The sequence below is a fragment of the Wyeomyia smithii genome, chromosome 2 (assembly GCF_029784165.1).
Source record: "Wyeomyia smithii strain HCP4-BCI-WySm-NY-G18 chromosome 2, ASM2978416v1, whole genome shotgun sequence".
Classification (NCBI taxonomy): Eukaryota; Metazoa; Arthropoda; class Insecta; order Diptera; family Culicidae; genus Wyeomyia; species Wyeomyia smithii.
Genome location: NC_073695.1, coordinates 80,978,864 through 81,003,471, shown reverse-complemented (window position 1 = coordinate 81,003,471; position 24,608 = coordinate 80,978,864). Strand labels below are relative to the sequence as shown.

At 38.0% G+C, this 24,608-nt stretch overlaps 1 protein-coding gene across 2 annotated transcripts in view; it reads right to left on the bottom strand.

The window, feature by feature from the left end:
• Positions 1 to 24,608, bottom strand: part of LOC129719893 (protein qui-1) — a 174,804-nt gene that overhangs the window by 83,451 nt on the left and 66,745 nt on the right. For both annotated transcript variants that reach the window (XM_055671307.1, XM_055671308.1), the window contains exons 2-5: positions 23,290 to 23,936; positions 18,837 to 18,916; positions 18,551 to 18,682; positions 1,266 to 1,432 (exon numbers count right to left, since the gene is read on the bottom strand). In XM_055671307.1, coding sequence (XP_055527282.1) covers positions 1,266 to 1,432; positions 18,551 to 18,682; positions 18,837 to 18,916; positions 23,290 to 23,404 — 494 coding nt within the window. In that variant the 5' untranslated portion in view covers positions 23,405 to 23,936. The remainder of the gene's footprint in view (positions 1 to 1,265; positions 1,433 to 18,550; positions 18,683 to 18,836; positions 18,917 to 23,289; positions 23,937 to 24,608) is intronic.

Genomic DNA, 24,608 nt, shown 5'->3' with positions numbered 1-24,608 from the left:
GAAGGACGGTTGAAGCGATAAAAAACTTTGGACCGCAGGCTCTTTATTTAGAAAAATGCAGGTGGAGTTTATGGATTTACGAATGGACGGATCAATGGATTTATCCGGAAAAAGGAATTTTCGTGATTTGCTTGAGCCCCTCCTAACTTAAAAATTCATTACTCATAACATCATAGGATCGAAGTAAGTAGACACAAGTGATATTCTTAGCGATTCGAAACGAAACGTCAATATTACTGCCAGTATGACAAATTTTCACTGAATGTTTTGAATCGTTTTTTTTGCTAATTTAACGGTAGGTATCACTTGAAACTTCGTTTTCATTCAACGTTAGAAAGGGCGTATTGAGAAATGAGTTCTATTCTTACTGAAAATTTGTTTTTTTAAGTTACGTTCAAGTTAGCCTCCATGCGTGAAATGAGTCATTCAATATTTATGAAAAATTCATGCCATTGCTGCACATTGCGGCTGTTGTTTTAGAATTACTGTGATCCTATGAAGAGTATAGTTTTTAGGAGAGATTTTTACCCCAAACAAATCAAAAATCCAGAAACGGTGCGAAAATTTTTTTTTCTTAGAAAAAATATTTTTTTCTTAGAGTATATTTTTTGGAAAGACAAAATTGTTATCTACAACTTTGCAAAATACGTCATACCGATCAAACAAACCGTTTCGATCCTAAAAATGTTTGTTATCATCGATACCTTCCCAAAAAAGCATTTTTCAACAGCTTCTCAAAAATAAGTCGTGTTCCAAAAAATTAAACAAATAGCACAAAATGGCATCTTTTGCATATAGAAACATCTATACAAAGTTTCAGCCAAATCAAATCAGTTTTTCGTGGAATTACTTTTATCCAAAGAAAAGTTAAGACCGTTCTGACCGTAAACTGTTTCGTACTAAAATCGAATATTGATCTTAATCCTTAATAACTTTCAAGCCTCAATATGAACGGTAACGGAAACACTTAAAATCATGCAACAGAAAATTAGATTTCAGCGGTTCTAAGGGATTGTGATTGATAATATTGTAGAAAGGGATGATTTGCAATCAGCACAACGTTTGATGCTCGCATTATAAACCCGAACAAAAAATCCACCAATAAAGTCAATATTTGCAGATTAATAACAAAACATTTACAGAAGTGTCATCAAATCAATCAAAACAGGAAAAAACAATAAATGGCATCCCTTGTAAATGCAAAGTGATTTTAGTCTTTCTCGGAAAATCGTTTCCCCGGTTTGGCAGTACATAAACCTACTTACCTGAACGGTGTTTGCAGGATATAGTCTCCGGCCGCCGAGCCCTGCCGGTACCACTTCCTAAGGCATTCACATTCAGTCGCTGTTGAGTGCTGAGTAAGTACCGTAAAGACTTCGGAACTCAGTCTAGTCGGCAGTAAAAAATTGCCTAAACGTGATCCTAACAATACCTTCCGTATTCGAAGGGAGCCAGCGAATGGGACCGGAAAGACGTGAAGTGCAATTTCGGGAGAGTAAACAAGATAGAAAAAGAACAAACATCAATAAAATATATCTCACCCAGTGGATCTCTTTCGAGTTTACTGTGGTATGAGGTGGGCGAGTAATATTTTATCCCGAAACTTCAATTATTTTTCGATGTGACCGATATCCACGATAGATATTCGATAATGGCCAACAGCATGAGTAATTGACTGCAGTATTAGGGTTGCTTTTGTACTAGGAACATAAATCAAAGCCAGCAGAGAGGCTGGAGAACACTTAAAGTCAGCTGATTATTCCACTGTTATGCTATATTATTCAGAAGCACATTATTCAAAAGTAACATAAGTTTTTCTCGGTTAAGCTGAAAAAAACAACTATTTCTGTAGCAGTGGCGCTTCAATTCAATGCCCTATAGGCATAACAGAACACTAGTTTTCTACAGTGTTTCACGGAAAAAAATCTTTGTACCACTTACAGGATCAAATTTAGAAAATCTATACCGAGCGTCTTAGCAGAGTGATTGAGAAATCAAAGAAATAGTTATCGGTTTCCGTTATACTCTACTAGAAAATCTTCAATCAATTTTCTAGTAGAGTATAACGGAAACCGATAACTATTTCTTTGATTTTTCCACTTACAGGATGACAATGGATGACACTTTTTACCACGTACATGTTTTTTTTTTCACTTTCCGGACTACACCATTTCTGTCGCTGACTATACTTTTTTGTCCCGGACTACACCCGAAAACGTTTTATTTCAAGCTGCAAAGTGTAGTCCGGGACGGTGTAGCTACACCGCGAAAACGAACTCGACATTACATGTGTTATTTGTCATGTCCATGTTAGTGGAAGACTTTTGCTCACCCAGTTGTAGGGAAACTGCTCCATTATTCATCTCAGGCCGTATATTCATCTCATACAACATGAAAACACAATTTGAAACAGGAAAAAACGCATATTTTCTAACTAAACCAATCTGCTTATCCATGGAATGGATTCTTCTTAGTTCACTTTAGATGTCTCATAGAGTAGAATCTTCAAAAACTCTCTTAAAAGCTCTAAATTTGAATTAATAGTCGGGCATCTGCACTCGAAAGCTCATTTAATTCAATCACCTACTTCAGAAAACAAAATCCGCGCATTGTTCTATACGGCTACAACGGGACTCGTTCAGCAGCCAACCAAAGTTTTTTTCATCACTAGCGGACCACTTTTCATTTTAATCACTAAACAAAATCACTTACTACACTAAGAATACTTTAATCTTTGAAATGTTCACCTCAAATTTCCTAAAATAAGCTTGAATTAGCAGAAATATATGAGATGAATTTCTACAATTCCTAAATTTCAGCTGTATGTATTTTCATCTGTTTTCACTGCGTTGAAGAAAATCAATAGTTGCCAAATCAGTTCTTGTTAATACGAAGAAATCATACTGAAAATGTTGAATTATTCCGACATAATTGAAAAAAATCTACATCACTGTAGTGGTTACCTAGGTTACCAATTTTAGAAGTAAACAACTGCAGCGGATATCTAGGTAACCCACTACGACGGGCTGCGGCTACGTTCATTCATGATAATGTGTTTCATTCATGATTAACAGTGTGATAAATATGGGGGCGTCGTGAGATGAATTAATTAAGCAGTGATTCATGTTTTGAGATGGATATGGAAGCGTTGTGAAAAATGGTTTTGTTTTACAAAATTCAGGATGAATCTAGCTAATTTTACTAAATATACAATGCTAAACGATTCCATAAGAGTACGTAAACATATTTAGTTTATTTGTTCAATGATTTAGTGAAAAATTGGTGTTTAATCGGTGCATTCTTCGTGAATATCGGCCTAATGAGATGACCCCTACATATTTTTCTCATTGATCGTGTAGCCATTTTTCATTCGACAGCCGCAATTCGCTTTAGAAGATTTTTTGTTTTGGTACCTAATGAAAACTACTTCTTCCTACATGATTCGTTTCTGTCTTCACAATTCACGCCATTTTAAATCATTACAGGATTGGTTTGTCCCATCACCGGATCTCCATCCCTTGTATTTATATGGAGGAATATGCTGAGTAAACTCGAAAGCACACAAAACCCTACTTTCAATCATCCGAGCAATTTTAAATCACTATTTGGGACAGTCTAGAAGCCGTGCATTCCAGCTCCGTGATGTATTCCATAAATGTCTTCGAAAGCGAAAAGTAATAAGAGAAAAAGGAAAAAGATTTGAGTTCAATTCGCAACACGTAAGCATTACCAGGAGTAGACGTTCGTGGAATTTGGGTCATTTATTATGATTTCCTAAGTATTTATTTTACTGACAAGCAACCGCAGATGATTAGGTACAATCGTCGTCCTAGAATATATAAATACATTTGGCCGTTTCCATTCATCTGATGTTAACGTATATTTTTGTTTCGTTTTAATGCAAATATCACTCGACCATTTGATATTTTTCGGGCAGAGTAAACATAGCTTCAAGTGATTTGAAAAAAAACTGGCGCTGTGGTCGAGCTAACTTTAATACATTCGTAGCGAAAAAAATATTTTGTCCTAGTGCCATATGTCTATTTGAATGGTCGAAAAAGGAAGAAAAAAAACCCAATCGTTGATTGCTGTTTGGTTAGTAGAAACCGCATTTACATAAATTACGCTTGATAGCAGCAGTAAGATAGTATCAGTTGACAGGGGAAAATCACACGTTTGTTGACAATTTTGATAGGGTATCGCCACTATTATCGTCAAGTTTGTCCTTTTATCGTCCGGGGGTTAATAAAACCATAGAGAACTAATCCTTTGCAGGAAGATGCTCTGCAATATGAAGAACCATCATGCAACAGATTAACACTCTAGGACATCATTCACTCCCTGACGATAATTTACCATAGCCAAGTTTTGACAGATTGTAGTAAACATATCTTCAATGTATAAATAATAAGATTTTTTAAAAAGGTACTTTTTGAGATATTTCATATTTTGTGACAATTTGTCAAATTTGGCACAGAAAAACATTTTTTTTTGCAGTGTCTATATTTTTCATAGAGCCGCATTTTTAAATACAGCTTTGCTGAAGACTCATCAGCTCATCTGTCACATCTTTAGTTAGAAAAAATTGGAAATTTTATTCATTTTCTGAAGAATGCCTCATGAATAGGAATTAAAAACGTGCTAACACTCATAACTTTGCAGATTTTTTAAAAGTAGAACTAACAAGGTAAATCTCATACCGAATAGATTGCTGTCTGTGGTAGACAAAATGTAAACGCTTAACGACAATTTTCATCGTTTAACTAAACTGAGAAAAGGTTTTGGAGGGACAAAATTACTATCTACAACTTTGCCGAATACATTTCGCCGATCAAACAAACAGTTTGGACGCTAGAAATATTTCTTTATCATAAATAGAAACTCAGCGCAGGAGATTATCCCAAAGTATGAATCATTTCAGCATAAAACCAGGGGCCTCAAGTTAGGGGATATTCTTCTACACCGAGTGTCTATTTACGATAAAAATGTTTTTAGCGTCTCAACGGATTGTTTGATTGGTATAATTACCTTGGCAAAGTTTAAGATAATAATTTAATTCCTTTCAAAAAAATATGCACTGTAAAAAAAATTGAAAAAAAAAAAAAAATTTAAAAAAAATTATAACATTTTTAGTTTTTATGTTACTATACTCAACACTTTTTGTAACAAGTTTTAAAATTTGGCACAGAAAATTTCTTTTTTTCGGTGCATGTATTTTTCCTAGAACCGCATTTTTATTGCCTATAACTTTTCAAGAGTCACAATTTTGACCATACAAGCCGTTTTTGTAATATATTTACTACTACTTTTATTTATCAGTCACATTTTTTGATAGTATTCTGATGTTGAGAGCGTCTTGAAAATTTTATAAATCACTGTCACAAAAAACGCTGTGATAATTTAATAATTATCTATAAGTGCTATTCTAAATTTTGGGTTTTTATCTAAAGCCTCTAAAAGAAGAGGAACGCCTTCCAATCCATCAGACACACGGCTTTGTATCAATTACATATAAGCAAAGAAAATGCGAATTTTTGCTACATTCAATACTAGCGAAACGTTCTCGGCATTGCTTGGAATTGAAGGGTTCAAGATTAGAAATCATTTTAATAGGGTGTCCCTACCCTGTAGACAGATTAGAAAGAAGCTGTCACAGCTGAATTTGAGCAGATTATTCGTGAAATGGATCATCAAACGATTCGAAGAAACTGGCATGGTTGTCCCGAAGCATAAACCGGGTACAAAAACGGAGTGTAGAGTAGTGAGGGGCAAAAGTACGCACTTAATTGTTTTTGCAACAGAACTATTGCAAACAATCATCATAATATTCGGTACATTCGGTTTCAAGCGGTACATGAACCTTTCGCCTTCAAAATGTATTACCAGAGTTTTTCTAATTTTGTTCGTAGAATGAGAATTTAACTTTTTAGAAACAATACTCAGATGCAAACTTTTACCCAGCATGCGGGGCAAAAGTTCGCAGTTTACGGGGCAAAAGTTCGCACTATATGAACAGTGTATTTATTACTATGCTTATTTCCTGTAGGAGCCTATGAACTAGGGTGGTCGGTATTACCGACTTTTCGAAAAACCGGTATTTCGGTATTCATAAAAATAAAAACCGGTAAAACCGGTAAAAACCAGTATTTTTATTTTTTTCGGATTCATAGAAACCAGGGGCGACTCGTGTTCTTTTAACCTACTTGTTCAACTACAAAATTCTGAAAATCATAGTTTCGGGAAGTAATGACAATCATGTCCGCGAAAAACGCAAGTCATTCTCACTGTACTATTTAAAATAAAACTAAAAAATTTACATGAATTTTGATTTTAAATTTATTTTTTGCTCAGCGTCTCAGATTGAATCTATGGACGTGTCGCTGCATAATTATGGTTTTGCATTCATGAATACCTATGCTTCATTACGATCCAGTTATTTTTTGTAAGATTTGGACCACTGCGACCATTGTTTTGATCTCATGTGGTATATGATCCAGATACAACACTGGATAAATTTAACAGTGTTTGGTAAACTTCAATGAATGAATCCTGTGACATGATTAGGAAGAACATAATGTCGAAACTTATAGGAACAAAAAAACATGCAGATTTTTATTTCAATTTTCTTTCACATCGCCAAACTTAGTTCTAAATTAGTGAATAACTTCAAAATTCTTGGAGAAACAATATCTGAAACTGTTAAGAAGAGTAAATGAATGAAGAGAAAATAAAATGATGATTAGACCAGAATCCGAAGGAACCGAAGGTAATTACTTCTCTACTCTGTTCGATGTTCTTTGAACAGTTCGTCCAAATTCAGTTGAACCTGAGAAAGCATTTTACTCAGCTAGAAATATTGCTAATAAAATCCGCTGCGGTATAGGCGACGAAGCTTTGACCATACTGTAGCTATTTTAATGTAACTTTTCCAAGGGGCAGTAATTTTTAGGATGAAATTCTTTATTGATTGATTATTTCATCCTGTAAACACTTTGTATCAGGAACAACTAGTCCATGACTAGTGTCAACCTGTGCAATGCACATGGGGATGCCAAACAAAAAATAAATTCCTAATCTAAATTTATATTTATATATTATTTTTTTAGTTTTACCTTGAAATAACACAAAACGAATAATGACTTGCGTTCTCTCGCGACCATGATTTTGATTACTGCCTCAAACTATTATTTTCATAATTTATAGTTGAACTAGTAGGTTAGAAACTCACTAGTTGCCCCTGTATGTATGAGTGTGTAAGAGATTAGCTGTTTTATTTAAAAAATAAATTTATATTCAATGCTGCTTCTGTCTAAATGTATTTATTATTTATACCGTCATGTGATTTGTAACACCCACCTAAGTTGGTAGCATTTATTGGTCCTATGGTCCTATAGATATTTATATGGTGACAAGTTTTTTTTTTCAATTTTAAGAAAAATACCGAAAATACCGGTTTTTCGCCTCTCCAATACCGGTATTTCGGTATTGAAAAAAAATATCGGTTTTACCGGTTTTTGTTTTACCGGTAAACCACCCTACTATGAACACTACTACCATTAGTTAGATATATTGTGATATACTCCGCGCTAATTTTTATGCACTGTCAGTTCGTTCCATCACTATGGGTATCAGTGATAGTAGCACCCAGACTTTGCATTTCACCCCAACAAGATATGACTTCTTTGATGATACACTATGCTTAAAAAAGTCAATTGTTTTTTGCTGGTTTTGCACCGATTCTTTTTAGCTGCATTAGAGCGGTGCCTCGAAATAATTTTCTTACTTCCGGGAATTCGGTTTTCTGGGGATATGTTTGGCTGTTTTGATGATATATCCCAAAAATGGACGAGATTCCACTGGGGCTTCTAGAGGTCATAGAAACAAATTAATAAAACTTATTTTTGAAACCGGGGTGATACACAGAGACCCGAAAACGACTCCAGATGCCATATTAGATTCCAATAAAGCGACTTCCGGTTTCCGAAAAACAAGTAAAAATGGTTGAATACCACTCAATACTGGTATTTTCGGAATCGAATTGATGCTCTGACATCAAAAATCAGCTTCAGACGTTATTTTTGAATTGAATATGGTGACTTCCGGTTTGCGGTAAATAATAAAAATTGACCAAATATTACCCCGTATAAGTTATTTCGGAATAGAAATGATGCCAAGAGCCCTGAAAACTATCCCAGACGCCATCTTGAATTCCAAGATGGTGACTTCCGGTTCCGGAACACAATCTAAAATGGCCAAATACCAATATGAGAATTTCAGGGATCGGGATGATGCGTAGACACCAGAAATAAACTCCAAACGCGATTTTTAAATTCAAGATGGTGACTTCCGGTTTCTGGAAAACATCCAAAATTAACCAAATACCATCGCATATGAGTATGATGCTCTGAATACGACACCAGACGAACCAGAAGTCACCATCTAGAATTTGAAAATGGCGTCTGAAGTCGATTTCCGGTCTCAGGGTGTCATTTGATTTTAAGATATACACATATTGGGGGGTACTCGACCATTCTGGGTTGTTTCCTAGAAACCGGCAGTCGACATCTTGGGATCCAAAATGGCGTTTGGGGTCATTTAATGGTCTCAGAGCATCACCCCGATTCCGAATTTTTTTTACTTTTTTTTGTTAGGGAATTAGAATTACGCTGTCCATTGATGTGAACTTTTGTAATATATCCCAGTCAATTGCTATACGTGTCCCCTTGCAAAATACAATTACCACTATTGTTGAGTGATCAGGTACCTGCACCGACACGCTCCCAGTCAGGTGAAATATGGTTTATGAAGCCAATCACCTTCCCAGGATTCAAAGACCAAATCTCTTCGGGCTGTAAACAGCCACTGCCAAGAAACCTTGATCTGCGTTTAAGTAATGCATCACAACTGCACAGCAGATGTTCCGATGTCTCGCTTTCCATATTACAAAAGCGACAGATATCATCCTGAACCCGGCCAATGTTCTTTAAATGATATCTACTCGGACAGTGCCCCGTTACTAGGCCGACGTATGTACAAAGAGCTCTTTTGTTGAGCTCTAGGAGCTTTTCCGAATGATTCTCGTTTGGTGTGATAAATCTTTTAGGAAGGTTCTGGGCCGATAAACTGTGAGTTAGATCCTTGTTTTGCAAGTTCGTCTGCCTTTTCATTCCCACCAATGCCACAATGTCCTGGAACCCAATACAAATTTACTGAGTTTGTCTGACATAGCTTTCGCAATGTGAGAATACATTCCCAGACAATCTTGGATGTACATTTATAAGCATCAAGTGCTTTCAGTGCTGCTTGACTGTCAGAGAAAATACAAATATTTGCATGTTTGTATTTCCTAGTCAGACACACATTCGCACATTCAAGGATTGCAAAAATCTCTGCTTGAAACACTGTTGGCCAGTGTCCCATTGCCACTGAAATATTAATTCCAGGGCCGAAGATTCCTGCACCAGTTTTGGTACCTATTTTTGAGCCATCTGTGAAAAATATCGTTGAACCGGGACGGAAATCAGGAACTCCGACTTCCCAGTCTGTACGCGACGTTTCGCATACCTTGTAGGGAATATCATGGTTATCCTGAGGTGCCATCCAGTCTCCATTCATACTCATCACTGGCCCTCTTTTAAAAAAGTCCAGTATAGTCAGGTGACCCACAAGATCACCTGACAAGATAGTTTTTGTTTTTTTTAGCCTCAAGGCACTCTTTTCTGCTTCTAGTTGCACGTATTCGTAAAACGGCAGCAGATGAAGAATTACATCAAGAGCTTTTGACGGGATGCTTTTCATTGCTCCTGTTATAGCAATGCACGCAAGTCGTTGAACTTTATCTAGCTTTGTTCTAGCGGTGGACTCTTTGGTTTTTGGCCTCCACACTAGGTCAGTTTTGGACGTATAATAGATGTGAATATCCACATCACCATTTTCGGTATTTTGACCGAAAATACTCATGTTACCTAGTATTTGATCTCGTTTTTTTGTTTTCCAGAAACCGGAATTCGCCTTTTGAAATCAAAAATGGTGGCTGGGGTCGTTATCCAGTTTCTGGACATCATCTCGATTACGGAAATACACATATTGGAGGATATTCGGCCATCTGAGGTTGCTTTCTACAAACCGGAAGTCGCCATCTTGAAATTCAAAATGGCGTCTGGGCCATTTTCCGATCTGTGGACATCATCCCGGTTGCAAAAATAAATATTGAATGGTATTTGGCCTTGAATTTTTCATTGTTTCTTCGGCTTCTAGAAGCCCTTATCTATTCCGGAAGGACCATTTTGAAAGCATATCAACAAAACTATTAAAATGGTTGTAAGATTCCATTCAAAAAATCATGAAACCATAATATTCCTCAGTTTCGGAGCACATCCGCATATCACTAATTATTTTCGAGTAATTTCTGTACAAAATCATCGTTATCAAACACATTTTTCATTACTTCGGTTTATGCGTACTTTTGCCCCACAATGAGTTTTCCAACTGGTTTGAGTTTTTTGACAAACATGGCAAAAGAAATTTACCCTACAAACCACAATTACACAAGAGTTTTTTGGGCTCTGTTGTTCTCGAGCTTCTGTAGTTTTCGATTAGGGTAATCATAGCTCCCAAAACTAAGAAAATTAGATCAAAACAGCTCAAAAAACAACTTTCCTCATAGCTTTCCCCCATTTAAACGGAATCTCATGTGTTTACATGTGTGATTAACTGACGTTATAATACTGCAAATTTATACATTGTTGCCAGTTTATTTTGCTCGTATGCTTCGAAAAGGCCAATGCGTACATTTACCCCGTGCGTACTTTTGCCCCTCATTACTCTACGGACTGCAGCGGAGATCAAAGCGGTTGGAGAACGTATCCGGCAAAATCCAGCCCGGTCGGCAATAAAAATGGCTCGTGGAATGAACATGACTCATTACACTATGCATAAAATAATCAAAAATGACCTTGGATACGGAGCTTTCAAAAAACAAAAATTCACGGATTATCTCTATTTTCGACAGGGTTGCCAGATCTCGAGTGCTACTGAAGACGCATGGTGTTCACAACATATTTATTTTTCAGATGAAAAGTTGTTTACGTTGGAGGCTGTTTTGAACAAGCAGAACGATCGTGCGTGTGAAATATGTCTTCGTGATATTCCAGCCGATAAAAGAGGAGTGGAACGAACCTAGAATGGGGAGCAATATCCAACAAAGGAAAGTTGTCACTGCCAACACGTATAACACGTCATTAAATACCATTGTGTGCCTTTTTTGTTAGGGAATTAGAATTACGCTGTCCATTGATGTGAACTTTTGTAATATATCCCAGTCAATTGCTATACGTGTCCCCTTGCAAAATACAATGACCACTATTGTTGAGTGATCAGGTACCTGCACCGACACGCTCCCAGTCAGGTGAAATATGGTTTATGAAGCCAATCACCTTCCCAGGATTCAAAGACCAAATCTCTTCGGGCTGTAAACAGCCACTGCCAAGAAACCTTGATCTGCGTTTAAGTAATGCATCACAACTGCACAGCAGATGTTCCGATGTCTCGCTTTCCATATTACAAAAGCGACAGATATCATCCTGAACCCGGCCAATGTTCTTTAAATGATATCTACTCGGACAGTGCCCCGTTACTAGGCCGACGTATGTACAAAGAGCTCTTTTGTTGAGCTCTAGGAGCTTTTCCGAATGATTCTCGTTTGGTGTGATAAATCTTTTAGGAAGGTTCTGGGCCGATAAACTGTGAGTTAGATCCTTGTTTTGCAAGTTCGTCTGCCTTTTCATTCCCACCAATGCCACAATGTCCTGGAACCCAATACAAATTTACTGAGTTTGTCTGACATAGCTTTCGCAATGTGAGAATACATTCCCAGACAATCTTGGATGTACATTTATAAGCATCAAGTGCTTTCAGTGCTGCTTGACTGTCAGAGAAAATACAAATATACGCATGTTTGTATTTCCTAGTCAGACACACATTCGCACATTCAAGGATTGCAAAAATCTCTGCTTGAAACACTGTTGGCCAGTGTCCCATTGCCACTGAAATATTAATTCCAGGGCCGAAGATTCCTGCACCAGTTTTGGTACCTATTTTTGAGCCATCTGTGAAAAATATCGTTGAACCGGGACGGAAATCAGGAACTCCGACTTCCCAGTCTGTACGCGACGTTTCGCATACCTTGTAGGGAATATCATGGTTATCCTGAGGTGCCATCCAGTCTCCATTCATACTCATCACTGGCCCTCCAGTATAGTCAGGTGACCCACAAGATCACCTGACAAGATAGTTTTTGTTCTTTTTAGCCTCAAGGCACTCTTTTCTGCTTCTAGTTGCACGTATTCGTAAAACGGCAGCAGATGAAGAATTGCATCAAGAGCTTTTGACGGGATGCTTTTCATTGCTCCTGTTATAGCAATGCACGCAAGTCGTTGAACTTTATCTAGCTTTGCTCTAGCGCTGGACTCTTTGGTTTTTGGCCACCACACTAGGTCAGTTTTGGACTTATAATAGATATGAATATCCACATCACCATTTTCGGTATTTTGACCGAAAATACTCATGTTACCTAGTATTTGATCACGTTTTGTTGTTTTCCAGAAACCGGAATTCGCCTTTTGAAATCAAAAATGGTGGCTGGGGTCGTTATCTAGTTTCTGGACATCATCTCGATTACGGAAATACACATATTGGAGGATATTCGGCCATCTGAGGTTGCTTTCTACAAACCGGAAGTCGCCATCTTGAAATTCAAAATGGCGTCTGGGCCATTTTCCGATCTGTGGACATCATCCCGGTTGCAAAAATAAATTTGGATGGTATTTGGCCTTGAATTTTTCATTGTTTCTTCGGCTTCTAGAAGCCCTTATCTATTCCGGAAGGACCATTTTGAAAGCATATCAACAAAACTATTAAAATGGTTGTAAGATTCCATTCAAAAAATCATGAAACCATAATATTCCTCAGTTTCGGAGCACATCCGCATATCACTAGTTATTTTCGAGTAATTTCTGTACAAAATCATCGTTATCAAACACATTTTTCATTACTTCGGTTCATGCGTACTTTTGTCCCACAATGAGTTTTCCAACTGGTTTGAGTTTTTTGACAAACATGGCAAAAGAATTTTACCCTCCAAACCACAATTATACAAGAGTTTTTTGGCCTCTGTTGTTCTCGAGCTTCTGTAGTTTCCGAATAGGGTAATCATAGTTCCCAAAACTAAGAAAATTCGATCAAAACAGCTCGAAAAACAACTTTCCTCATAGCTTTCCCCCATTTAAACGGAATCTCATGTGTTTACATGTGTGATTAACTGACGTTATAATACTGCAAATTTATACATTGTTGCCAGTTTATTTTGCTCGTATGCTTCGAAAAGGCCAACGCGTACATTTACCCCGTGCGTACTTTTGCCCCTCATTACTCTACGGACTGCAGCGGAGATCAAAGCGGTTGTAGAACGTATCCGGCAAAATCCAGCCCGGTCGGCAATAAAAATGGCTCGTGGAATGAACATGACTCATTACACTATGCATAAAATAATCAAAATTGACCTTGGATACGGAGCTTTCAAGAAAAAAAAATTCACGGATTATCTCTATTGTCGACAGGGTTGCCAGATCTCGAGTGCTACTGAAGACGCATGGTGTTCACAACATATTTATTTTTCAGATGAAAAGTTGTTTACGTTGGAGGCTGTTTTGAACAAGCAGAACGATCGTGCGTATGAAACATGTCTTCGTGATATTCCAGCCGATAAAAGAGGAGTGGAACGAACCTAGAATGGGGAGCAATATCCAACAAAGGAAAGTTGTCACTGCCAACACGTATAACACGTCATTAAATACCATTTGCTGCCTTGTGCCAAAGAATTATTTGGAAAAGAAAGATTCTGCTTTCACCAAGATTTAGCTCCAGCGCATAGGGCATTGCTTGTTCAGAAGCGACGAAAACCTACCGTGTTTTAACAGCACTTCTAAATGGACCTCATCCTCTCCCGATTTGAATCCATTGTACTCCAACATTTAGGGGAACATGCTAGAAAAGCTGAGTGAAGTAAAACACATGACTTTGAACATTTTTAAGATCCGTTTGGTTAAAAATGTGGGATAAAATCTGGAATAAAATGCTGGGATGCCGAAGTCGGTTATGCGGCTCGTGATAATTTTGAAAAGCGCTTGCAGGCCGTATTCAAATACAAAGTTTTGAATTAAACTGGTTCAACGGTAATTTTACTACTCTACCATGATAATATAAATGAACCAGAGAAGAAATATTCGTCTGTTTCAATTTAATGGCATAAATAAAGTGTATCACTTTCACGGTGACACTCTGTACATGTCACTGCCTCTTTATCAAACCTTATTGCACACAAACAACATCACATTTCACATTTTAAAATTCATGGATTTGATCCCCGGTTTTTTATCATCATCCCGATTCTGGAAACACATATGTTGGGTGGCATTAACACTGGTTAACACGGTTTATGCCCTAGAGCTCTAACTGTAAAAAATATGATTAAAGCATTTCAACCATTTCTGTGAATTTTGGTGCCCCTAAAAAGATAACTTTCCCGTAAGCCAACGTAGAAGCGGCGGACTCGACGAGCAATTACCCTCAAATTAACGCATTTCAAGTCATTTATCCTATTTGGTCAACGCATTCCATCTGATGTTCAGAGCCTCACCAGGATTTTCGCTCCAGATATCGGAAAGTTATATATTCGGTTATGGATAACCGAAGATACGCGTTCTGCGTCCTATACTCCGGACAGTGTCCTGTGAATGTCCTTAGGTCTTTGTTATTGAGCCACGAAAGCGCGAAGCTATTCACTTTTGGATTGTCACAATCCGCTTATGGCATCCCAGTTAGCTTCGGTTCGTTTTTTCAATTCACCGAGATCAACTTTAATAGTGCTCGGTGAGTCTCCACAAAAAGGTTATGGACCAACAAAGCTATGGGTTGGCCCTTGCCTAGCTAGTAGGTCAGTCTTCTACGGAATTCCATATGTATGTGTAAGATAGAGAAAAAATCTATGTTATTACTAAACTCATTAAACGTAAACAAAATGTGTGCCTTCTTGAATCAGATTATCAATAATCCACTGATACCTTAATAGAACTACTTGAAAGCGTTCCAGAAGCAGTCAATAAAATATCCGCCTGGCAATCATTTCCAGATTGCTCCAAACAAACTATTAAGCGGTACAACAAACAAACAAGAATCACCGCCAAATTCATCGCACAAAATCTCGGCACAAAAAAGGGATTATCATTTTTATCCAGCCGTAATCGTCGGAGGATGCCTATCATGATGAATATGCATTCATCGTTATAGCAATGACAATCTTTTTTGTGTACCTTTTCAATTCAATCCGCTTATTTTTCACTCCAGTAACAGTGAGTTTTTCGGGAAAAAACAGCTATTGAAATGTTGAAATGGGGAGACAAAGCAAAACAGGTCTGGCGTTCTCCTAACGAACATTGTTAAACAGATAGACGATGGCTCGATGTAATCAGTGTTCCGATAGGGTAAACAAAAGGGCTCATGCCTGACATGAGAATGCAATTAAAATGGTTGCCTTTGTTAGATCGTCAAACATGTGCTTACAGCGGTTAGCGATAGCAACTATGTACAAACCAAACTCAAACAGCTTCAAGATTTTACATGACGAAATGTTCATCTCGACTGAAATCTACTTACTCCTGAACCCAAATTAAACTTCCCAGCGAGGGTAGGTGTGCTATGTCAACATGATATTAAGGGGGGACCCTACTCTAGAAGGTCGAAAAATCATGAATTTTCATATTTTTTTTTTGGCTGTCTAGAGTAAAGTGAAGTGTTTGGCTATTTTGGCTATTGATTAAGGTATATTTGAAGATGTATTTTCCATGTCGTGAATGTAATTATAGTGAGTATTACACTGTTGGCAGCTGGGAACGTGGATGCTCTCTCTAAACCAGTTCCTTACTGGTGGTAAGTTTTTCTCAGCTTCTAGTAGACCGATCGGGCTGAAATTTTTTTTCAGTATATAGAAACATATTATCCATCTTGTTACGTAGCCGTTTTTGAAAATTCCAAAAAATGCCAAAATGGCGGCCATTTTAGTAAAAAAATTGTTTTTTTCATGAAAAATCACTATTTAAAAAATCATAAAACATTGAAAAACTCAGATATCAAAAAACGGCTACGTAACAAGTTAGATAATCCATTTTTACATGCTAAAAAAAAATTCAGCAAAACCGGTTCAATAGATGCTGAGAAAAATTTACCACCAGTTGAAAAAACATGGTTTCGAGAAAAACGCGTTTAAAGTTTTAAACAACGATGATACTGTAATCAATGAAGTAAATTGTTTAGAAATGTGTTACTTACTATTTCCTTGGACGCAGAAGATGTATCCGGTACAATATTAAAAAAAAAAAATGGCGGATGCAATATGGTGGAACAAAAATTTAAAAAAGGTATTTGAGTAAAAAAATAATGTATTAGTATCAAATTTTTTCACGGCATCCCGCGACAAACGGTGGCCCATTAGTTGTACTTCTACACAGTTTCAAGATATCTTCTATAAGAGTGCACATTATACCCCGTGGGTGCTCATTATGCCCCAGTGGGGTGCTCATTGTGCCCCACACATCGACTGATTGCTCGTTTTTGATGCATGAATCTAATTTGTGTTTTTCACCATTATACGATAAACTTTTCAATTTGTGAATAGTGTACCTTTAATTATAGATAGTTAATGCAAGTTTTGCACTGTAGACATTTTTAAAATTTTGTCGTTTTCCATGCTTGAATTAGCAACCAAGTTAGGGTGCTCATTATGCCCCTATTCCCCCTATGCACAGGAGGAACAATGGGTTGCTGTCTTTCACCATTCGATAAAACTACTGAATAATCCTCTTCGATTTATCACACTTTGTGTGTGTATGTGTGTGTGTGTGTGTGTGTGTGTGTGTGTGTGTGTGTGTGTGTGTGTGTGACCAATCAACAGACTACAAGAAAATTCGTACAATTACGCACTTTATGTGTATGTATGTGTGTGTGTGTACATGTATGTATGTGTGAGTTACAATATTTGGTCAGAAAATGCGCGTGCATTATTCGAACAGAGCAACATAAAACGTCTCCGCTAATTCTCTCTAGGTGACCCCATACTTTTAGCTGTAACTTTTGAACGCGATCAGATATCAAAAAAGTTCTTTTGGCACAACATTTCTGAATGTGTAAGCATTCCAAAAAAGCAAAAAAAAATTTCGATTTCTTCGACTTTCTAGAGTAGGGTCCCCCCTTAATTCGTTTGCCATGTTAATGGCATTACCATCTCGAAAATTGAATTTAAAATTAGAGCGTAGATAACAATAATTTATTGCTTCGTTATCTCAATTCTATGGAACATAATCTTGTTAATCATTACTTGTTCATAATTTTTTTTGAAAATTTGATCTAGTTTTTCATATTCCATATACAATGAAAAAAAATTAATATCATCTTTAATTCGGCAATTCAAAAACAGGACTGATGAACCTAAAATTCATTATTCATCAAAAGCCGTGTAATATAAATATAGTGCCTTCAGTAAAGATAAACTCCTGAAAACAAAATTATTGTTCTTGGTCAAAATGTAAAAATCGTTAATGTCACAACATTTAAATTAAACATCCAAGTTAGAATAACAAAGCGAACATACTGTGAAGACTTAGCTTTGGAAAGTATCAAGTAAAACATTTTGTTATGCTGTCAAAGAGTGGGTTTTTTGAGATTTCAATATCTCAAAAACAGTCGATGCAGTTGATCAATATAAACTGTGTGATTTAAAATGTCCATGATAATCGTTCGTTAAAAAAACGAAATTTAAAAAATGCTCTAAGGCCTACCCTTCACGAAAAATTGTTTAAATGTAGTTTTTAAACTACAAGTCGACTGGAGTGTGGAAAGCAGTTCCAGCCGGCTTCGGCTTGGTGTTAATTTCTACCCAACGATTAAGAAGCCTTTCATAACAAAGGGAAAAGTGAGCGACGCAAAGGAAGAAAAAGGTTCATTGAAAGGGCCGAAAAAACGCCTTTTGTTTGCAAAATGAGGTCGACCTGTAATCATGCCCGGGCAATCTGGATATTTTCGACATAAAAAGCTAGCGTTGAAACACAATTTGCCTTCCGGGCTCAGATTGTGAGAAAGATATAACTGACACGCAACAACTGCGTCATTCTGCGGTCTTACACGACGGACCTTTCCCGGAATGACAACATAATGCGGATGTTTGTTTGTGATTAATTTTGGTCTAGATTCTTCCGCTGGGAAGTATCAAACGGCTAAAACCGCACAGTATACATGTACAGTTCTGTCGTCTATAACTAATAGAAGTGACTTCCTCCGGATTGTGTTTAACGATGTGTCCCAATGTGCCCGAACTGTTCATATATCAAGACAACCTGCCCCAATAGTATTGCAGTCAAACAAGAAGCCACCCTTCGTCACACCACATACCAGGCAGATGAGGTCAACTAATGGCGAGCAAACGGTAAACGGTCATACTTACAATACAAAACACGCTCTTGGAAACCCGATGGCACGTTTCAATTTCCGAGAGATGATCGTCCAGCACGTAGGGATCTAACTCCACCACGGTGCTTTCGCTGCCGGTACCGAAATGGATGTCGACAATCTCCACCTGTTCCGTGCGATGGGACGTGTGTATGTAATAGAAAGTCAGAAAATCGGAAAATCATACAACAAACAACGAACGAAGACAAAGAATCGGACACGGTAGCGAAACACAATCGTGTGTCAAACGATGTATTTCCATTCCGTTTTCCCTCAATTACCTCAATTTGCCGATCATCGTAAACCGACTGTAAATCAGGACCAATCACCTCCAGCAACAGCCGCCGCTCCTCTTTGAAGTCTGTATCCACGGGCAGGTTTCCGTTTCCGTTTCCGATGCGTGAAGCGTGGGGAATAGAGCATGAGGAAAAACGTTAGAAACAGTTTAGTGTATGATAATATACAAGACAGTAGGGTGGTAGTATCAGTATTGTGGTCAGAAATAGAAGACTCTACGGTAGGATAATACATGTTAAATTTAAAATAAAACACAATATAACGTGTATAAACGATTTATGGTTTTATTTGATTCTTATCAGAGCATAGCATCCCTACAGGCATATAGGTTTACGTTCATGCCTGTTAGGTCGGCCCAGTCGTGTGGTTCTGTACGCAGCACAGAGCAGGAGCTTGAATACGGATTTCGATTTCGTTTACAGGATGATATATTTTCCCACCTGGACTGGGACACTGCCGAACAGCTTCCATAGACCGGGGAAAAGCCAAGCCAAAACAATGAGCAATTCCACGCCGAACAAGGTGCTGATATACAAGGTTTCATTTTTTATTAACCTTGATTTTCGCTCAAGCATGACTCTGATTGAATTATTTTTAATTTAATTGAAAAAAAAAACTAAATGGTATCGGTCTGGGATATTGGACAAGACCTTAAGCCAACTGAGCCAGTCTGCAAACACTTAAACCCTCATTTTCTCGTCTTAACCTATTCCGGAAGGCCAGATTTTAATACAAAAAACCAACCTGAATATTACCGTTCTTGTTCGTGGGAAAACAAAGCCTTTATAATAATCACATCGCCTAACGGATAGACCTAGTGTTATATTACGTTTGGCTCCGCTCGTCGAATTTGTCCGCGAATACATACCATTTCCTGTGTAGCTCGCCATTCTAAATCTCTTGCGTCAGAGATGGCTTGGATAAAATGCTACCTTTCGTAACAATCAGACTTTTCATTTTGAGGTTATGTTTACAAATATAAAAAATGAATCTGAGCAAAATATTCGTGTACAAGGCCACACATCGAGCTGGATTACATACATTTAAGATTCAAAAAGCATCAAACCGCGATGAAAAGGGAGACAACGAAGATAAAAAACAGGCACGGATATTGTATACGAATGTTATGTAAGCTAATGTTGACGGAACCACTTGCTGTGGCATGGGTGACGCGACATAAATGAAGGCGGACTTCAAACAGATTCCGAGGAACCAATATATTACTACTGGAAACAAGTTTGATGCATCAAAGAACCACAAAAAGTAGAAATTGTTGAAGTTTGTCAAGAAATTCATAATCCGGCAAGCGGTTCTTTATTACGAACGCATGTCTCTCGTGACAGCGAAAGACAGAAATGAATATGCAAAACCAACTCGATTTAGATGTTGTATGACACATAATGATTCTTCACACTCATGACATTCGGAAGAAAGACTGAATTCTGTCACATAATTTTTTGTAAAGTAATTGGATCGTGGACACATTTTATAAACCAATGAACTAAATTCCGCGAATTTCCTCAGGGCAACCGACCTGCTTGAAATAAATCTAATAACGAAATCTTTATTTTGTGAATGGATAATGCTCATAAAATTCACATTCGTGATGTAGCTATTAACACCGAAAAAAATATGTGGTTTTAGATTCATGAGTATAGTTAATAGCGCTAATTTAACCTTGACTTTTTGGTAATAATTAGTAAACTAGCAGAATACTTAAAACCAGAATATATTCCTCGAATAGTGTGCAATCAGATGTACTTTTTGAGTAACCGGTATGAGGCAACACGGCCAATTAGGGGCAGTGCGATTCACATTGAAAATCCTAATCCAAATTAATGATTAATAAATTCGATGTGTACTTCCGATCAGCTGTCACCAACAACGAAATGGTAAACGGTGGTGGTCAATCAAGCTCGAGTTCAAGCATACTCCAGAATAAACTTATTGAGTAACCGCTGCTGAGATGCTTGGAAAATGATTTTGCCACAACTTGTTTTTGTTTTTGTGAAAGAATGTTTATTGATAAGTACGTCGTAATTTTTCAATGTATCAATGTTTCAATGTGTAGTCTGTGCGGTTGCAAATTTAGCATCGAGTGGAAAATTTACCTAACTTTGGATACTGCTGCGAAAAAGTGTATGAGTAAAAATTACCCTCATTTGGACACTCCAACAAGAGCGTGTACCCAATATGACAACTGCTCATCACTGTTTGCTGAATTAATGTTTAGTTTCAGATAGGCCGGAATTTACTTCTAGCTGTTAAAAAGTGGTGTACTAAGTGCTGACTTCGATGACACGGCGGGTTTGTTTTGGTCAGTAGCGGAGACAGCCATCGTTGGATATGGAGTTTGGCTTCGATCACGGTACGAGTGACACGCGTCGTTTGTTTTCGTTATCAAAAGTGCGCGTTTAACTGTTTTGTTTTATAGTTTGTGTCCCGTAGGAGCGAAGATTGTTCCGCTTTGGTAGGACCAACGAAGGCTATCCCGTTGGCCCGTGAGTTGAGTACTATGTTCTGTGTTTGCTCTCCGGAGATGTGAGCAAAGTCATTAGCTACCACCGGCTAAGTCCCAAGGAGCAGTTTCAAACACTACCCCGCCGGAGATCGTTGCAGCAGGAGGTGTAGGATACCACCCTAGCGACAACTAGCAGCAACGTCCCCGCAGCTATTCCCACCACCGACAGCCAGAGAAAAAAGTACGGAATAAACGGGGATAAGTTTTATTTCTTGTTTGTTTTCTGTTTGTTTTGTTTCTTTAGTGTTCTAGTAAAGATTTGAAAGTCCGGTACTTGGCCGCCCTGTGAAGGTTACGCCGGGTTAATTCAGGTATGTACCCCCTCAGGATTTTTTTTAACTCTACAAGGTAAGGAGCTGCGTAGCCGCAAGTTTACAGAGTCTGCTTTGATAAGCGGGTGGTCATGTGTTTGAATCAGGTCATTCGACGTCAAAGGACTTCAAGCATGAGTTTATTTTTAAACTCTGAACGTTCGAAAATTTCATTGACCTTTAGCATGTTGTACGATGCAGTAACTTGCTTGAGACGATAATGTCAGTGAAGCAGATAAAAAAAGTAAGTCTGGGAGAAGACAAGCACCACAACACGAATAAAATAACTTCTCAATAATTGACACTGCAAAACGAAAAAAACTGCGGATAGCAAAAACATTCAGATAATATATAAGATATAATTCCATTATGATTCATCTATATGGCTACTGGTTCTTAAATGTTAAAATAGCAAAAAAATTCAGCCTTAGGAAGAAAATAGTAGTGACACTTTGAAACATCGAGTAAATAAAATTTCTACGTGATGCTGGGTTGCCCTTCTAGGGATAAGACAACACGTATTATCCGCGAATCCATGTATGCTATTCGATTGTACATACAAGTTCGACTTCCCAATCAACAAAAGGAAGCAACAAAAGAATTTTCGACGGACAGGGTGAATATATAGATTGTATTGTAGTTTGATCGAAAACAGAGAAAAAATAAACAAACAAGCGTTTTGATGAAATCAAGAAGGGTAAAGATTTTTGATTGCGCAAAAAGGATATGAAACCGAAATCGAGAAAAATGCTTTATCGTCTCAGGAAGGAAAAAATCCTTTTAGTGAGCTGACACAATCAACAAACGGAAAAGGATATGTTGTTGATCGTTTCTTTTCAGCTCTAGCTTGGACCTAGGTAGCAAAGACATATTCTGCAATGAATGGAGCAACCGGCAGTAATTAATTTCCTGATCGAAACGGGAGCCAGAATGCCAATAAAAAGTGTCAGGTTGGATTTTCAAGCCGGACCATTGAAATTTTGATGGCTTTGATAGTTTAGCGTGAATGACTGCGAAAAAAATAATATTATTCAATTACAAATCAAAATGTGAAGTAAAATAAGTAAATAATTCAGACATCTATTCACACTATGAAAACTTTAGTACTCAGATGGTTTTTACTCCACATAAAAGCAGGAAACAATCCATCCTAGCATCAATTACTGTTTTCCCATATAGCTTTTTATTATAATGGAAATATTATATTACTCGGCATGCTCGAGCAGTAGGTATTAAGCCTTGAATTAATTCTGCGACGTGAAATAACTACCGCTGGTAATATACCTATCAATTTGCAGAAACCCTTCTCAGTATATCCATTTATAAAATATCAAGTGAGCAAAACGAACCACACTTTACGAGTTTAGCTGAGCTTATGGCACCATCCACAAGCAAAGAACATTTGCGCCTGTGTAGAAATCCAGGCGAAGTAAAATATCACATTTCCTCACCGGATAGTCATCTAATAAAACCCAGCGCGCTGTAATACGAACGCGACGTACGAGACGAAGCGTCACTGTGCCGCTCCAGGTGCGAGGGAATTACCAGGAGCTGGAAAGGACCGGCCGCTGGCAAAGCACAACCGATGTGTGAATAATGGCTTACCTTCCTTCAAACTTGCAACATAAATCTTTATAATGCGCGGAGCCGGCAACTTCGTTTTCTCGTTGTGATGCCCTCGCAGCGCGTTGAAAATCGCTTCTTCGACTGAAACGGCCATGGCTGTTCTGTTGTTTCCGCACGCAAATGCTGCCTTCCACTACTGTTTCCTGTGTGTTATGAGAAGGAGGATGTCAGTAGCCTGTAGGGAGTCTTACATTTGCTTTTCTGCCCGCTCAGTGTGCTTTGCAGTTCTATGGGATACACCCAACTTCACACTTTTACTCCGGTTGGGAGAGGCTACAGGTGGCCCGATATAACAGGTCTCACGAGCACAGGCGTTCAACAGGCGAATATTTTTTGCTCCACTGTACAATGTTCCTTCTGCTTTTACCACAAGGCAGGCTTATGGTTCCGTCGGCATAAGAAGGAGCAATCCGTTAAAAGTGCTCGGAAAAGCTCGTTATTCCGTGGAAGCCTAGGTGCTTATAGTCAGTTTTCCGGTGTGAGTAGGTCGTCGAAAAAGGTACATTTAGCTACCAGTTGCTACTTTTTTCCCTGTTCCTCTTGGCACCTATATGTGTGCTCAGTCCACTTGTGCCCTATAACGACCATTCTGATGGAATTGCATTGCATTGCACCAGCGCCGGAACCTGTGTGAGATATGGAAGAGAGAATAAAAAAGAACACTTCAGAGTTCGCTCAGATTGGCACGATAATGTGGTTTAACAGACTGCCGTTATCAGAAATCAGATGCGGAATGTAAGATCCAGTAATGTGTAAAGTCACTTGGACATATGATGACAATCTATAGTAAGTGATGAAAGTATTTTATTAACATTACAGTGTACTGAACGACCCATTAAAAATATATCATTTACTGTCAAGTTATGTCAATAAAATAATTCTAATAATGAAAAAATGTTGAATGAAGTGAAGAACACTAGAAACAAAAAACAATATCGCACGCAAGCCTGGGGGGCTTATGCGGTCTCGATCAACTAGATTAGTTGAGAGAATTCGTTATCGATATTGTTTTTGGCACATTTCGCATGTGTAGGATAAGTAAAACGATACACCGTTCCCCAGTGCTGAGTCGAGAAAATTTCCAGCTCGAAAAGATCCTCGACCTGATCGGGAATCGAACCCGATATAACAACCGTGTGGGAGAGCTAGCCGACCGACATCGCTAACCACAGAACCACGGGGACCACGTGACACTAGAACCCTGCTTTTTAATTGCCAAGTTTGGACTGAAGGGTTTCAGAATTTGGTGTATTTATCTCAGTAGTCTATGAACAAAACTGAGTAAAATCTGTTAGATC